The 15,746-nt window shown below is 40.0% G+C and overlaps 1 protein-coding gene across 1 annotated transcript in view; it reads left to right on the top strand.

Moving 5' to 3' along the window:
- The window catches only part of TTN (titin), a 281,502-nt gene that overhangs the window by 212,278 nt on the left and 53,478 nt on the right, over positions 1 to 15,746 (top strand). The window contains exons 275-298 of the mRNA XM_063695029.1: positions 595 to 897; positions 999 to 1,280; positions 1,374 to 1,673; positions 1,765 to 2,067; positions 2,157 to 2,465; positions 2,580 to 2,861; positions 2,963 to 3,262; positions 3,348 to 3,641; positions 3,736 to 6,702; positions 7,021 to 7,341; positions 7,440 to 7,724; positions 7,823 to 8,122; positions 8,430 to 8,732; positions 9,893 to 10,168; positions 10,272 to 10,571; positions 10,653 to 10,955; positions 11,331 to 11,630; positions 12,006 to 12,293; positions 12,641 to 12,937; positions 13,026 to 13,328; positions 13,430 to 13,735; positions 14,622 to 14,909; positions 15,002 to 15,292; positions 15,383 to 15,670. Of these exons, the coding sequence (XP_063551099.1) occupies positions 595 to 897; positions 999 to 1,280; positions 1,374 to 1,673; positions 1,765 to 2,067; positions 2,157 to 2,465; positions 2,580 to 2,861; positions 2,963 to 3,262; positions 3,348 to 3,641; positions 3,736 to 6,702; positions 7,021 to 7,341; positions 7,440 to 7,724; positions 7,823 to 8,122; positions 8,430 to 8,732; positions 9,893 to 10,168; positions 10,272 to 10,571; positions 10,653 to 10,955; positions 11,331 to 11,630; positions 12,006 to 12,293; positions 12,641 to 12,937; positions 13,026 to 13,328; positions 13,430 to 13,735; positions 14,622 to 14,909; positions 15,002 to 15,292; positions 15,383 to 15,670 (9,789 nt within the window). The remainder of the gene's footprint in view (positions 1 to 594; positions 898 to 998; positions 1,281 to 1,373; positions 1,674 to 1,764; positions 2,068 to 2,156; positions 2,466 to 2,579; positions 2,862 to 2,962; positions 3,263 to 3,347; positions 3,642 to 3,735; positions 6,703 to 7,020; positions 7,342 to 7,439; positions 7,725 to 7,822; positions 8,123 to 8,429; positions 8,733 to 9,892; positions 10,169 to 10,271; positions 10,572 to 10,652; positions 10,956 to 11,330; positions 11,631 to 12,005; positions 12,294 to 12,640; positions 12,938 to 13,025; positions 13,329 to 13,429; positions 13,736 to 14,621; positions 14,910 to 15,001; positions 15,293 to 15,382; positions 15,671 to 15,746) is intronic.

Here is a 15,746-nt window from a genome sequence, read left to right as displayed (position 1 = left end):
TGGAGTGTAGTGTCATGATCTTGGCTCACTGCAACGTCCACCTCTGAGGTTCAAGTGATTCTTGTGTCTCAGTCTCCCAAGTAGCTGGGATTACAGACATGCACCACCATGCCCAGCTAATTTTTGTATTTCTAGTAGAGACAGGGTTTTGCCATGTTGGCCAGGCTGGTCTCAAACTCCTGGCCTCAAGTGATCCACCTGCCTCGGCCTCCGAAAGTGCTGGCATTACCACTCCTAGCTCATTTATCAAATTTCTTCCATCTATACCTCACAGATTTTTTTTAATTTCCCACTTAATGGCATTAATAGAAACTGAATTATTTTCCTACTTCTAAAACTACCAATTCTGAAGACCTTTCCTAAATTATTTTGCCTCAACAAACCTCTATTTCCTCATCTGTCAAGTGAAGAAATTCAATTCTATTGGGTCCTTTTTAACTCTAATAGTTTTATGATGAGATCTCTTTTGCTATTTATGGGAGCAGAGAGTTTAATGTTTAAATGCAATCTTCAGAAAAGGAATATTCACTACATCCTACTACATTCTTAATGTGACATTTTTTTCTACCACAATTCCTATACTTATATTCGCAGCTGTACCAGAGCGTCCTGAAGACCTGGAAGTCAAAGAAGTTACTAAAAATACTGTAACTTTGACTTGGAATCCTCCTAAGTATGATGGTGGGTCAGAAATTATTAACTATGTCCTAGAAAGTCGGCTCATTGGGACTGAGAAGTTCCACAAAGTTACAAATGACAACTTGCTTAGCAGAAAATACACTGTTAAAGGCTTAAAAGAAGGTGATACCTATGAGTACCGTGTCAGTGCTGTCAACATTGTTGGACAAGGCAAACCATCGTTTTGCACCAAACCAATCACTTGCAAGGATGAGCTGGGTATGTGTCTACTACAATTTATACTTCTGAAACTTGCACATTTGTAGATTTGTAATAAGACATCAATAAAAATGACTTGCCTTTATAATTACAAATTTTAGCACCCCCAACGCTTCACCTCGACTTCAGAGATAAGCTCACGATTCGAGTTGGTGAAGCTTTTGCCCTCACTGGCCGTTACTCAGGCAAACCAAAGCCTAAGGTTTCCTGGTTCAAAGATGAAGCTGATGTGCTGGAAGATGATCGCACTCATATAAAGACTACACCAACAACACTTGCTTTAGAGAAGATCAAGGCCAAACGTTCAGATTCTGGCAAATACTGTGTGGTTGTGGAGAACAGTACAGGCTCTAGGAAAGGTTTCTGTCAAGTTAATGTTGTTGGTAAGTCTTATTTAGTGGAAAGAATAGATCTTCTGTTCTTTCAAAAGCAGAAATGGAAATAACATTTTGTGCCATGATTTTTTTTTTCTGCAGACCGTCCTGGACCACCAGTAGGACCAGTTAGTTTTGATGAGGTGACCAAAGATTACATGGTTATCTCTTGGAAGCCTCCTTTAGATGATGGAGGCAGTGAAATCACCAATTATATTATTGAGAAGAAGGAAGTGGGTAAAGACGTCTGGATGCCAGTGACATCTGCAAGTGCTAAAACAACATGCAAAGTTTCTAAACTACTTGAAGGAAAAGATTATATTTTCCGGATACATGCTGAAAATCTGTATGGAATAAGTGATCCTCTGGTGTCTGATTCAATGAAAGCCAAAGATCGTTTCAGTATGCATTATGTTTCTTTTTAGTGATTCAATGCTGATAAAACTAATATAAAGAAATAAATTTCTAACGCATTTTCCAACATTTGTTACAGGGGTTCCTGATGCACCTGATCAGCCAATTGTTACAGAAGTTACCAAAGACTCTGCATTAGTAACCTGGAATAAGCCACATGATGGAGGAAAACCCATCACAAACTACATCCTGGAAAAGAGAGAAACTATGTCTAAACGATGGGCTAGAGTTACCAAAGATCCTATTCATCCATACACTAAATTTAGGGTTCCTGATCTTCTAGAAGGATGTCAGTATGAATTCCGGGTTTCTGCAGAAAATGAAATTGGTATTGGAGATCCAAGCCCACCATCCAAACCAGTCTTTGCTAAAGATCCAATTGGTATAGTATTAATGGATTTATTCAGTTTTCATGTTATCTAATTTTGTTTTCAGCTATATGCTAATTCGTTTTTTACTTTTATTTTTTAGCTAAACCAAGTCCACCTGTTAATCCTGAAGCAATAGATACAACATGCAATTCAGTCGATCTAACTTGGCAGCCACCACGTCATGATGGTGGGAGCAAGATTCTGGGTTATATTGTTGAGTACCAGAAAGTTGGAGATGAAGAGTGGAGAAGAGCCAATCACACCCCTGAGTCATGTCCTGAAACTAAATATAAAGTCACTGGTCTTCGGGACGGTCAAACCTATAAGTTTAGAGTGTTAGCAGTCAATGAAGCTGGTGAATCAGATCCAGCTCATGTTCCGGAGCCAGTCCTAGTAAAAGACAGGCTTGGTGAGTAAAATGCTCTCACTTGTGTTTGCAAGGAAAATAGATGTCTGATTGTATGTGTTTAATTGTAATCTGCATTATGGATCAAATCTGAGTGTTCTGTTCTCTTTATTCTAGAACCCCCTGAGTTGATTCTTGATGCCAACATGGCAAGAGAACAACACATTAAGGTTGGTGATACTCTAAGACTTAGTGCCATCATCAAAGGAGTGCCATTCCCAAAAGTAACTTGGAAAAAAGAAGACAGAGATGCTCCAACTAAAGCAAGAATTGATGTGACTCCAGTTGGTAGCAAGCTTGAAATTCGTAATGCTGCCCATGAAGATGGTGGAATTTATTCTTTAACAGTGGAGAATCCAGCTGGTTCAAAAACTGTCTCAGTAAAAGTACTTGTATTAGGTAAGAATTTTAATACTTATGCCATTAAAAATGAATTTTGATAATTTTGAGCTCTTATTTGGATAAAATTACTTATAAAACTGTTATTTAACACTTTTTAGATAAACCTGGGCCACCTAGAGATCTGGAAGTCAGTGAAATTAGGAAAGATTCATGTTACCTTACTTGGAAAGAACCACTGGATGATGGTGGTTCTGTTATTACCAATTATGTGGTTGAGAGGAGAGATGTTGCCAGCGCCCAGTGGTCACCTCTCTCAGCTACATCAAAGAAAAAGAGTCACTTCGCTAAGCATCTGAATGAAGGCAACCAGTACCTCTTCCGAGTAGCTGCGGAGAACCAGTATGGACGTGGTCCTTTTGTTGGAACACCGAAACCAATCAAGGCTTTGGATCCTCTCCGTAAGTTGCTTTCTCTGAATACAAAACTATTGTTTGACTGTCTTTAAGAATATTACTTTTTCATCATAACTTCTTCTTTGAAAAGGTCCCCCAGGGCCACCCAAGGACCTGCACCATGTAGATGTTGACAAGACTGAAGTCTCCCTAGTCTGGAATAAGCCGGATCGTGATGGTGGTTCTCCAATCACTGGATATTTGGTAGAATATCAAGAAGAAGGCACCCAGGACTGGATTAAATTTAAGACTGTGACAGACTTAGAGTGTGTGGTTACTGGACTACAACAAGGAAAGACCTATAGATTCCGTGTAAAAGCTGAAAACATTGTGGGTCTTGGTCTCCCTGACACAACTATCCCGATAGAATGTCAAGAAAAACTAGGTAATTTTTGGACTAGCAGTATTACCTTATTTCTTTTTAAAATTATTCATATAGGTGAAAATCAAAATCTAATTTTTTCATGTTTACTTTTCAGTGCCTCCATCCGTGGAGCTAGATGTGAAATTAATTGAAGGTCTTGTGGTAAAGGCTGGAACCACAGTCAGATTCCCTGCTATTATAAGAGGTGTGCCTGTTCCTACTGCAAAGTGGACAACCGATGGGAGTGAGATTAAAACCGATGAGCACTACACAGTTGAAACAGACAACTTCTCATCAGTACTTACCATTAAGAACTGCTTAAGGAGAGACACTGGGGAATATCAAATCACAGTTTCCAATGCAGCCGGTAGCAAAACAGTAGCCGTACATCTTACTGTTCTTGATGTTCCTGGGCCACCAACAGGTCCTATTAATATTCTGGATGTTACTCCTGAACACATGACTATCTCATGGCAGCCACCTAAGGATGATGGAGGAAGCCCTGTGATAAATTATATTGTTGAGAAACAAGATACAAGGAAAGACACGTGGGGTGTTGTCTCTTCCGGAAGCAGTAAGACAAAGCTGAAAATCCCACATCTGCAGAAGGGCTGTGAATATGTTTTCCGAGTTAGAGCAGAGAATAAGATAGGTGTTGGTCCTCCCCTTGACTCCACACCTACTGTTGCTAAGCATAAATTTAGTCCTCCATCTCCTCCTGGTAAACCAGTGGTTACTGACATTACTGAAAATGCAGCAACAGTGTCTTGGACCCTGCCAAAATCTGATGGTGGCAGTCCAATAACTGGCTACTATGTGGAACGTCGAGAAGTAACTGGCAAATGGGTGAGGGTCAACAAAACACCTATCGCTGACCTGAAGTTCAGAGTGACTGGACTCTATGAAGGAAATACATATGAGTTTAGAGTTTTTGCTGAAAATCTTGCAGGACTAAGCAAACCATCCCCAAGTTCTGATCCAATAAAAGCTTGCCGGCCCATCAAACCACCTGGACCACCTATTAATCCTAAACTGAAAGACAAGAGCAGAGAAACAGCTGATTTGGTGTGGACAAAGCCTCTCAGTGATGGTGGTAGCCCCATTCTAGGATACGTAGTGGAATGTCAGAAACCTGGCACAGCACAATGGAACAGGATTAATAAAGATGAACTCATTAGGCAATGTGCCTTTAGGGTACCTGGACTAATTGAAGGAAATGAGTACAGATTCCGTATAAAGGCAGCTAATATTGTAGGAGAGGGTGAGCCAAGAGAACTAGCAGAATCTGTGATTGCAAAAGATATCCTTCATCCTCCAGAAGTAGAACTTGATGTTACTTGTCGTGATGTTATTACCGTGAGAGTAGGCCAAACTATCCGCATTCTAGCTCGAGTCAAAGGCAGACCTGAACCAGACATAACTTGGACTAAGGAAGGCAAAGTATTGGTCCGAGAAAAGAGGGTGGACCTTATTCAGGATCTACCTCGTGTTGAGTTACAAATTAAAGAAGCTGTTAGAGCTGATCATGGCAAGTATATCATCTCAGCTAAGAACAGCAGTGGACATGCCCAAGGTTCAGCCATCGTTAACGTCCTTGACAGACCTGGGCCTTGCCAGAATTTGAAGGTTACCAATGTAACCAAAGAGAACTGTACAATTTCTTGGGAAAACCCACTAGATAATGGCGGCTCAGAAATAACAAACTTCATAGTAGAATATCGCAAACCAAACCAGAAAGGCTGGTCAATTGTTGCATCAGATATCACTAAACGATTGATCAAGGCCAACCTTTTAGCCAACAATGAATACTATTTCCGAGTTTGTGCAGAGAATAAAGTAGGTGTTGGGCCAACCATCGAAACAAAAACTCCCATTCTGGCTATTAACCCTATTGACAGACCAGGTGAGCCTGAAAACCTTCACATTGCAGATAAAGGAAAGACATTTGTCTACCTAAAGTGGCGGAGGCCTGACTATGATGGTGGCAGTCCAAATCTGTCATATCATGTTGAGAGAAGGCTTAAGGGCTCCGATGACTGGGAAAGAGTGCATAAAGGAAGCATTAAAGAAACTCACTACATGGTTGACAGATGTGTTGAAAACCAGATTTATGAGTTCAGAGTGCAAACAAAGAATGAAGGTGGGGAAAGTGACTGGGTGAAGACAGAGGAAGTTGTTGTGAAAGAAGACTTACAAAAACCAGTACTTGATCTGAAATTAAGTGGGGTCCTAACTGTCAAAGCAGGGGACACCATTAGGCTTGAGGCAGGGGTTAGAGGCAAACCATTCCCAGAAGTTGCATGGACCAAGGACAAAGATGCTACAGACTTAACAAGATCACCAAGGGTCAAGATTGATACCCGTGCTGATTCATCTAAATTTTCTCTTACTAAAGCAAAGCGAAGTGATGGGGGTAAATATGTAGTTACGGCAACTAACACGGCTGGCAGTTTTGTGGCCTATGCCACTGTCAACGTTTTAGATAAGCCTGGTCCTGTGAGAAATCTGAAAATTGTTGATGTGTCCAGTGATAGGTGTACTGTTTGCTGGGATCCACCAGAAGATGATGGTGGCTGTGAAATCCAAAATTATATTCTAGAAAAATGTGAGACAAAGCGAATGGTTTGGTCTACCTATTCTGCTACTGTCTTGACACCTGGTACTACAGTAACACGTCTCATAGAAGGAAATGAATATATTTTCAGAGTCCGTGCAGAAAATAAAATAGGCACAGGGCCTCCAACAGAAAGTAAACCAGTCATAGCCAAAACCAAGTATGATAAACCTGGTCGCCCTGATCCCCCAGAAGTCACTAAAGTAAGCAAAGAAGAGATGACTGTGGTTTGGAATCCACCTGAATATGATGGTGGAAAGTCTATAACTGGATACTTTTTGGAGAAAAAGGAAAAGCATTCAACACGATGGGTCCCTGTCAACAAGAGTGCAATCCCTGAGAGACGTATGAAAGTACAGAATCTCCTCCCAGACCATGAATATCAGTTCCGTGTCAAGGCAGAAAATGAAATTGGAATTGGAGAACCAAGCTTGCCTTCAAGACCGGTGGTGGCAAAAGACCCCATAGGTAGGATGTCCTTGTTTTTTCTGATATTACATCAACTCTTAATCTCAAGCACAGAAGTATTCGATAAATAAGTTAATGTAACATCTAAATCTGTAACATCCAAACTGTATTTAGCAAATATTTTTCCAAATAGACCTTTTACCAAAATACCTAAAAGGTACAAACAATAGTAGATTCTCATTTTTATGAAGGAAAATAAAGAGGACACTAATTGAAAAATTGGATGACCTATATTTGATTAACTGAGAATAGGCTATATAAAATTACACATTGAAGTATCACTAGTAGTAGTTAACTATATGTATATTTTATTTTCAGAGCCACCTGGTCCACCAACCAATTTCAGAGTGGTTGATACAACCAAACATTCCATAACTCTTGGGTGGGGAAAACCAGTCTATGATGGTGGTGCACCGATCATTGGATATGTTGTGGAAATGAGACCAAAAATAGCAGATGCGTCTCCTGATGAAGGCTGGAAACGGTGTAATGCTGCAGCACAGCTTGTACGCAAGGAATTCACTGTTACCAGCTTGGATGAAAACCAGGAATATGAGTTCAGGGTGTGTGCCCAAAACCAAGTTGGTATTGGGCGCCCTGCAGAGCTAAAGGAAGCTATCAAACCTAAAGAAATACTAGGTAAGTCCTTCCTTTAGCATGTGATTCATTCACACTTAATTTCTTATGATTTCCCCACATTCTGAAAAATCAATTAATGACGTTAATGTCATTTGCAGAACCTCCGGAGATTGATTTGGATGCCAGCATGAGGAAACTGGTCATAGTGAGAGCAGGATGCCCTATTCGTCTCTTTGCTATAGTGAGAGGACGACCAGCCCCTAAAGTCACTTGGCGAAAAGTTGGCATTGATAATGTGGTCAGAAAAGGACAAGTTGATCTGGTTGACACTATGGCCTTCCTTGTCATCCCCAATTCTACCCGTGATGACTCAGGAAAATATTCCTTAACACTTGTGAACCCAGCAGGAGAAAAGGCTGTATTCGTAAATGTCAGAGTATTAGGTGGGTTACTAAAATGCTTCTCCCTCCCACTTCAAAAATGAATTTGTTAATAGGGATGCTGAGGAGACATGTATATCTGATTTTATGATTCTTTACAGACACTCCTGGACCTGTGTCTGATTTAAAAGTTTCAGATGTCACTAAAACATCATGCCATGTGTCCTGGGCCCCTCCTGAAAACGACGGTGGGAGCCAAGTGACACATTATATCGTGGAGAAACGTGAGGCAGACAGAAAGACATGGTCGACCGTTACCCCAGAAGTTAAGAAAACAAGCTTCCATGTAACCAATCTTGTCCCTGGGAATGAGTATTACTTCAGAGTAACTGCTGTCAACGAATATGGCCCTGGTGTCCCAACAGATGTCCCAAAACCAGTGCTTGCATCAGATCCTCTAAGTAAGTATTATGCTTTCTTCCTCCTTTTAACCCCAGTCTCCTATTTTAGCAAGGTCAAGATACTAATACCATTTTAATCCACTTCTGAAAGAGATTTCATTTGTAGAGACCGAAATAGTGTAATAAATATCTCACTCATGAAACACTTTTTTGATCTGTCTCATCTTATATGTTTTACTTTTAATGTACTGAACTACAGGTTCTATGTACATTGGAGCAAATGGCATACTAAAACTCTTATGTACATTAACAAAGGGGATTTGATTAGGTTACCTAGGTAATCTTCTAAATTATGTTTTTCTTCTAGGTGAGCCGGATCCCCCAAGGAAATTAGAAGTGACTGAAATGACCAAGAACAGTGCCACCTTAGCCTGGTTACCTCCCCTACGTGATGGAGGTGCTAAAATCGATGGCTACATCATTAGTTACAGAGAAGAAGAGCAGCCTGCAGATCGCTGGACAGAGTACTCAGTGGTAAAAGATCTGAGCCTTGTTGTCACTGGCCTAAAGGAAGGAAAGAAATACAAATTTAGAGTAGCGGCCAGAAATGCTGTTGGAGTCAGTTTGCCAAGAGAAGCTGAAGGAGTGTATGAAGCCAAAGAACAACTGTGTAAGTAGTCGTTGCTTCATTTATGTCATGTGGTAAGTTTATTAGAATTTCTTCTCTTATATGTAGACATTTCTCCCTGAGGAATCTAGCTCTAGAAATTCTTGAAAAACAATAGAGAACAGTGGCTTTCAAACACATGAGTGGGCCAAAAACACACAGTAAATAAACTTATACAAACACATATATAACTAAAAAACATTTCCTGAAACAATACCCATTTATTATCATGTGCATTCTTATGTTTTCTACCCTATTCTGTGTTTTTAAAAATATTGGCTGTACAACAAACATATGAAGAAAAGCTCATCACCACTGGTCATTAGAGAAATGCAAATCAAAACCACAATGAGATACCATCTCACACCAGTTAGAATGGTGATCACTAAAAAGTCAGGAAACAACAGGTGCTAGAGAGGATGTGGAGAAATAGGAAAGCTTTTACACTGTTGGTGGGAGTGTAAATTAGTTCAACCATTATGGAAGACAGTGTGGCGATTCCTCAAGGATCTAGAACCAGAAATACCATTTGACCCAGCAATCTCATTACTGGGTATATACCCAAAGGATTATAAATCATTCTACTATAAAGACACATGCACATGTATGTTTATTGTGGCACTGTTCACAATAGCAAAGACTTGGAACCAACCCAAATGCCCATCAATGACAGACTGGATAAAGAAAATGTGGCACCACATTTACACCACAGAATACTACACAGCCATAAAAAAGGATGAGTTCATGTCCTTTGCAGAGACATGGATGAAGCTGGAAACCATCATTCTCAGCAAACTAACACAAGAACAGAAAACCAAACACCACATGTTCTCACTCATAAGTGGGAGCTGAACAATGAAAACACATGGACACAGGGAGGGGAGCATCACACACTGGGGCCTGTCAGGGGTTGGGAGGCTAGGGGAAGGATAGCATTAGGAGAAATACCTAATGTAGACGATGTGTTGATGGGTGCAGCAAATCACCATGGCACATGTATACCTATGTAACAAGCCTGCACATTCTGCATATGTATCCCAGAACTTAAAGTATATATAAAAAAAATTGGTGGTAATACAAGCATTAATTTGCACCAGTATAGCTCTCCACCAGAAGAAACTTATCCACCTTCCAAAATTAATATCTTTTCATTTTACTTTCAGTGCCACCAAAGATCCTTATGCCAGAGCAAATAACTATCAAAGCTGGGAAAAAACTCCGAATTGAAGCCCATGTGTATGGAAAGCCTCATCCCACCTGTAAATGGAAAAAAGGAGAAGATGAAGTTGTCACATCCAGCCACCTGGCAGTGCATAAAGCAGACAGCTCTTCAATTCTGATCATAAAAGATGTGACTAGGAAAGACAGTGGTTACTACAGCCTCACAGCAGAGAACAGTTCTGGGACAGACACTCAGAAAATCAAAGTTGTAGTCATGGGTAAGTTAAGTATTAGACAAACGGCCATCTAAATATGAAGCTCAGAAACATTTTTACGCATCAAATCCTTGTTCTTACATTTCTTTCCTCTTGGTTCATGCAGATGCCCCCGGCCCCCCTCAGCCTCCATTTGACATTTCTGATATAGATGCTGATGCTTGCTCCCTGTCATGGCACATCCCTCTGGAGGACGGAGGCAGTAACATCACCAATTATATAGTGGAGAAGTGTGATGTAAGCCGAGGTGACTGGGTCACGGCTCTAGCTTCAGTCACAAAAACTTCCTGCAGGGTTGGAAAGCTGATCCCAGGCCAGGAGTACATCTTCCGGGTCCGTGCTGAAAACCGATTTGGCATTTCAGAGCCTCTCACATCTCCAAAGATGGTTGCACAGTTCCCATTTGGTATGGAGAAAAAAAGTTATGTTTTCTTTCTAGTTTGTTACTTAATGTAGAAACTGACATCTTCCTTGTCTTCATCTCCAGGTGTTCCTAGTGAACCAAAGAATGCACGAGTCACCAAAGTCAACAAGGACTGTATTTTTGTTGCTTGGGACAGACCAGACAGTGATGGAGGGAGCCCCATTATTGGTTATCTGATTGAACGCAAGGAAAGAAACAGTTTGCTGTGGGTGAAAGCCAATGATACTCTTGTCCGGTCAACTGAATATCCTTGTGCTGGCCTTGTAGAAGGTCTTGAGTATTCATTCAGAATCTATGCCCTAAACAAAGCTGGATCCAGCCCACCCAGCAAACCCACAGAATATGTAACTGCAAGAATGCCAGTTGGTAAGTTTTGGGGTTTTTTTATTGTTGTTGTTGTTGTTGTTTTAGTATTATGGAGGCACATTTAAATCTCGGAGTCTAAGATTTGGACTCCAAGACATAGAGAGTAGTAGAGATCTGAAGATTACAACTCCCATTTAAGAATATGTTCTATCTCTTACAATGAAGATGACGTATTAAAAAAAGAAAAGGACATATAATTTCCTTTAAAGCATACAGCAAGGACTCAAAAGTGCATACTAGTTGGACGGTTATTAAAATGGGATAATTATCATCCTGTTGAGCTTGTTACTTAGCAGCAGGGATGATAATGTGAAATATGGAAGTTTAAACTTCTGCTGGTAAGATAAATGGTGAGTGTACCTCTTTTTGTTTTAGATCCTCCTGGGAAACCTGAAGTTATTGATGTCACCAAGAGTACTGTATCTCTGATCTGGGCTCGTCCAAAGCATGATGGAGGCAGTAAAATTATTGGCTATTTCGTAGAAGCTTGCAAACTTCCTGGTGATAAATGGGTACGGTGCAATACTGCACCTCACCAGATTCCCCAGGAAGAGTACACAGCTACTGGCCTAGAAGAGAAAGCTCAGTATCAATTTAGAGCTATTGCCAGGACCGCGGTAAACATTAGCCCACCTTCTGAACCTTCTGATCCAGTGACTATCCTCGCAGAAAATGGTAAGATTCTGCTGAGTATTATAGGCAAAGATGTAACAGCATTCATGATGGTCATTTTTCCTAATAAAAAACTAAATATACACCTAAGGAAAAAAGGAAAATTAAAATGATGTTTTGTATATAGACACAAACATTATGATTATGGAGAATCATAATAACATGCTAAATTAAAAAGCAAGATACACAACTGTGGCAACTATATAATTTCAATAGTTATTCAATAATGCAATTATTATTTGTCTATTAAAAATAAAATGAAATAACACTAAAATTCCATTCTTGAAAGAAGCAGCATATGAATTTCCCACTATTATTAATAAGGATTACATAATATAGCTTTGCATACATTAAGTCCTTTATCTTATTTCTTTCCAGTCCCTCCCAGGATAGACCTGAGTGTGGCTATGAAATCTTTGCTTACTGTGAAAGCTGGAACTAATGTCTGCTTGGATGCTACTGTTTTTGGTAAACCAATGCCAACGGTTTCTTGGAAAAAAGATGGCACACTGCTAAAACCAGCAGAAGGCATAAAGATGGCCATGCAGCGGAATCTGTGCACCTTGGAGCTATTCAGCGTGAACCGGAAGGACTCAGGAGACTATACCATTACTGCTGAAAATTCAAGTGGTTCTAAATCAGCCACCATTAAGCTTAAAGTGTTAGGTAACTAATAAACTTCATTGGAATCCCATATTTTACTTTGGATAATGGGATGTAAATAGGATTTACAGAATAATGTGGGAGAAGACATTCATATTCTAATGTATATTTCCTATGCACAGAATTATTCTTATGACAGAACCATGTTTTAGAGTTAAAAAGAGCTTTAGAAATCACATATTTCAATTACCTAATTTTACAAGTGAAGAAACTAAGATTCTAAAAAATTAACTAACCTCCTAGGTCATATAGGAAATTGACAATAGAAAGACTGCAGCCCAGGTCTCCAGACCTCTACTCTATACTCATTCCCCATTCCACATATTCACTCTTCTTCCTTATTCCTTCAGATAAACCGGGTCCTCCAGCATCTGTTAAAATCAACAAAATGTATTCAGATCGTGCTATGCTTTCTTGGGAACTGCCTCTTGAAGATGGAGGCTCAGAAATCACCAACTATATTGTTGACAAACGTGAAACAAGCAGGCCCAACTGGGCTCAAGTCTCTGCAACTGTGCCTATCACCAGCTGCAGCGTGGAGAAACTTATAGAGGGCCATGAGTATCAGTTCCGTATTTGTGCTGAAAATAAATATGGAGTAGGCGATCCAGTCTTCACTGAACCAGCAATTGCCAAAAACCCATATGGTAGGAACATTTCCCGGTGGTTTTTCATTTTATTTTTTAAATATTATCTTTTAGCCTGGGAAATTAACTTTTCAATCAATTTCTGCAGACCCACCAGGACGCTGTGATCCTCCTGTTATTAGCAACATAACCAAAGATCACATGACAGTCAGCTGGAAGCCACCAGCAGATGATGGCGGCTCACCCATCACTGGCTATTTGCTTGAAAAGCGGGAAACCCAGGCTGTTAACTGGACTAAGGTCAACAGAAAACCTATTATAGAAAGAACATTAAAAGCAACAGGTCTTCAAGAAGGTACCGAATATGAGTTCCGTGTTACAGCTATAAATAAAGCTGGACCAGGCAAACCCAGTGACGCATCCAAGGCCGCTTATGCTCGGGACCCTCAGTGTAAGTGTTCATGAATGAGTTCCATATCCTGTGTTAAAAGCAGCATTAAACACCCAGGAAGGAGGTTTTAATGAAAATTTCCTATCATTATTTATTCTCAGATCCTCCTGGCCCACCGGCTTTCCCTAAAGTATATGATACAACTCGCAGCTCTGTGAGTCTATCTTGGGGCAAGCCAGCCTATGACGGCGGCAGCCCTATCATTGGTTATCTCGTTGAAGTAAAACGGGCTGACTCCGATAACTGGGTGAGGTGCAACTTACCACAGAATCTACAGAAAACCCGCTTTGAGGTTACTGGCCTGATGGAAGACACACAATATCAATTCCGTGTGTATGCCGTTAATAAGATTGGATACAGTGACCCCAGTGATGTGCCAGATAAACACTATCCCAAGGATATCTTAAGTAAGTATTACCAGGGGGAATACATAAGGCTTTTCCTATTAATCATATTCTAAGAGGGAGACTAGAACTCCCTTAGGTAGATTAATTTATTAATAAGGTGTAGAGCTGGTAACTCCAAGAGTACTTTTTAGGAGAGCTGGGTGGGTACTTTACGGTATTGTGGAACAGGCAAATCAAATGCACATGATTTGTGGTTTTGAAAAGCTTTTCATATATATAAGAATTTCCTGTCTTCAAAAGACATGAAATGAGAGAATTTTATTGGAATGTAAGAATTTTATTTTAGGAATAAAGAGGCCTTTTAACTAAGTAGTGAGCTATTTACTATTCTTAGGGTTTCTGTTTTCCAATCCACCATCTCCCTAAGTATGTGACTGGTGGGCTCTCCATCTTAATTTCCCTTCTTATTTCTTCTATTTGCTTATCCTCCATGATAATTTCCCCTTTATTTGAATTACTTGATATTATATGTCACCCTCCAGGTACTTTTCTTCCTACTATGAAATAATAAAGAGAGCTAGAATATGTGGCAGAATACCTTCATGGAATATAGAAAGGAAAAAACAAGAATGAAAGGGAGCCAAAAATCAATCGTCTACTTTCCTTTTAATATATGTAGCATTTCAGAGTACATAAGGCTCATGAAAGAGGAGGTACAGATCCTCCGGGGGGAAAACCTGGTTAAGCCTAAAGCATAGTGGAAAATGGAAAGATCAACAATTAGTACAGAACACAAAAATGATTTTGAGGATTGTATTAAGGAAGTTTTAAAGAACAAGAAATCAGCTCTAGAAAATAAATGTATTTTAGGAGTGATAAGGCCAGTCCCTGGAAATACATTTGACTATTAAATTTTTATTTAACTTCTTCACCCGAAATTAAACAGTTCCACCTGAGGGAGAACTTGATGCGGACTTAAGGAAGACACTCATATTACGTGCTGGAGTTACTATGAGACTATATGTACCAGTAAAAGGACGCCCACCTCCAAAGATTACTTGGTCTAAACCAAATGTCAATCTAAGAGACAGGATTGGACTGGACATAAAGTCAACTGACTTTGACACTTTCTTGCGCTGTGAAAATGTGAACAAATATGATGCAGGAAAATATATCTTAACCCTGGAGAACAGCTGTGGTAAAAAGGAATATACCATTGTTGTAAAAGTGCTTGGTAAGTCTATTTCAAAAAAGAATCATATATATTTTAAAATAGCTTATGTATTTTTTACACATTCATTTCTTATTTATCTACTATTTATCCAGATACTCCTGGGCCACCTGTCAATGTGACTGTTAAGGAAATATCCAAAGACTCTGCTTATGTTACCTGGGAGCCTCCCATTATTGATGGCGGAAGCCCCATCATAAACTATGTGGTACAAAAACGTGATGCAGAGAGGAAATCCTGGTCTACAGTGACAACTGAGTGCTCCAAAACAAGCTTCAGAGTACCTAATTTGGAGGAGGGAAAATCCTACTTCTTTCGAGTGTTTGCTGAAAATGAGTATGGCATTGGTGATCCCGGTGAAACTCGTGATGCTGTCAAAGCTTCCCGTAAGCAAATGAACCATCATCCCATCATTTTGAGTTATTTCCTTCCTTTGTTATATGGGGCTTACACTTATCATTTCTCCTTTGCTTTAGAAACTCCTGGACCAGTTGTGGACCTGAAAGTGAGGTCTGTATCTAAGTCATCCTGTAGCATTGGCTGGAAAAAGCCTCATAGTGATGGTGGAAGTCGGATTATTGGATATGTAGTTGATTTCCTGACTGAAGAAAATAAGTGGCAACGAGTTATGAAATCCTTAAGCCTACAGTACTCTGCAAAAGATTTGACCGAAGGGAAGGAATATACCTTCAGAGTGAGTGCTGAGAATGAAAATGGAGAAGGAACCCCAAGCGAAATCACTGTTGTGGCAAGGGATGATGTTGGTAAGGCTCTATCCACACATCTTCATTTTTCCTTTATTGTCATCGAAAGTGCACTCTTGTGTCCTACTCGCTAGCT

This window comes from Gorilla gorilla, chromosome 11, assembly GCF_029281585.2.
Source record: "Gorilla gorilla gorilla isolate KB3781 chromosome 11, NHGRI_mGorGor1-v2.1_pri, whole genome shotgun sequence".
Taxonomy (NCBI): Eukaryota; Metazoa; Chordata; class Mammalia; order Primates; family Hominidae; genus Gorilla; species Gorilla gorilla.
The sequence above is the reverse complement of the archived record's forward strand: the minus strand, read 5'-3'. Positions and strand labels throughout refer to the sequence as shown.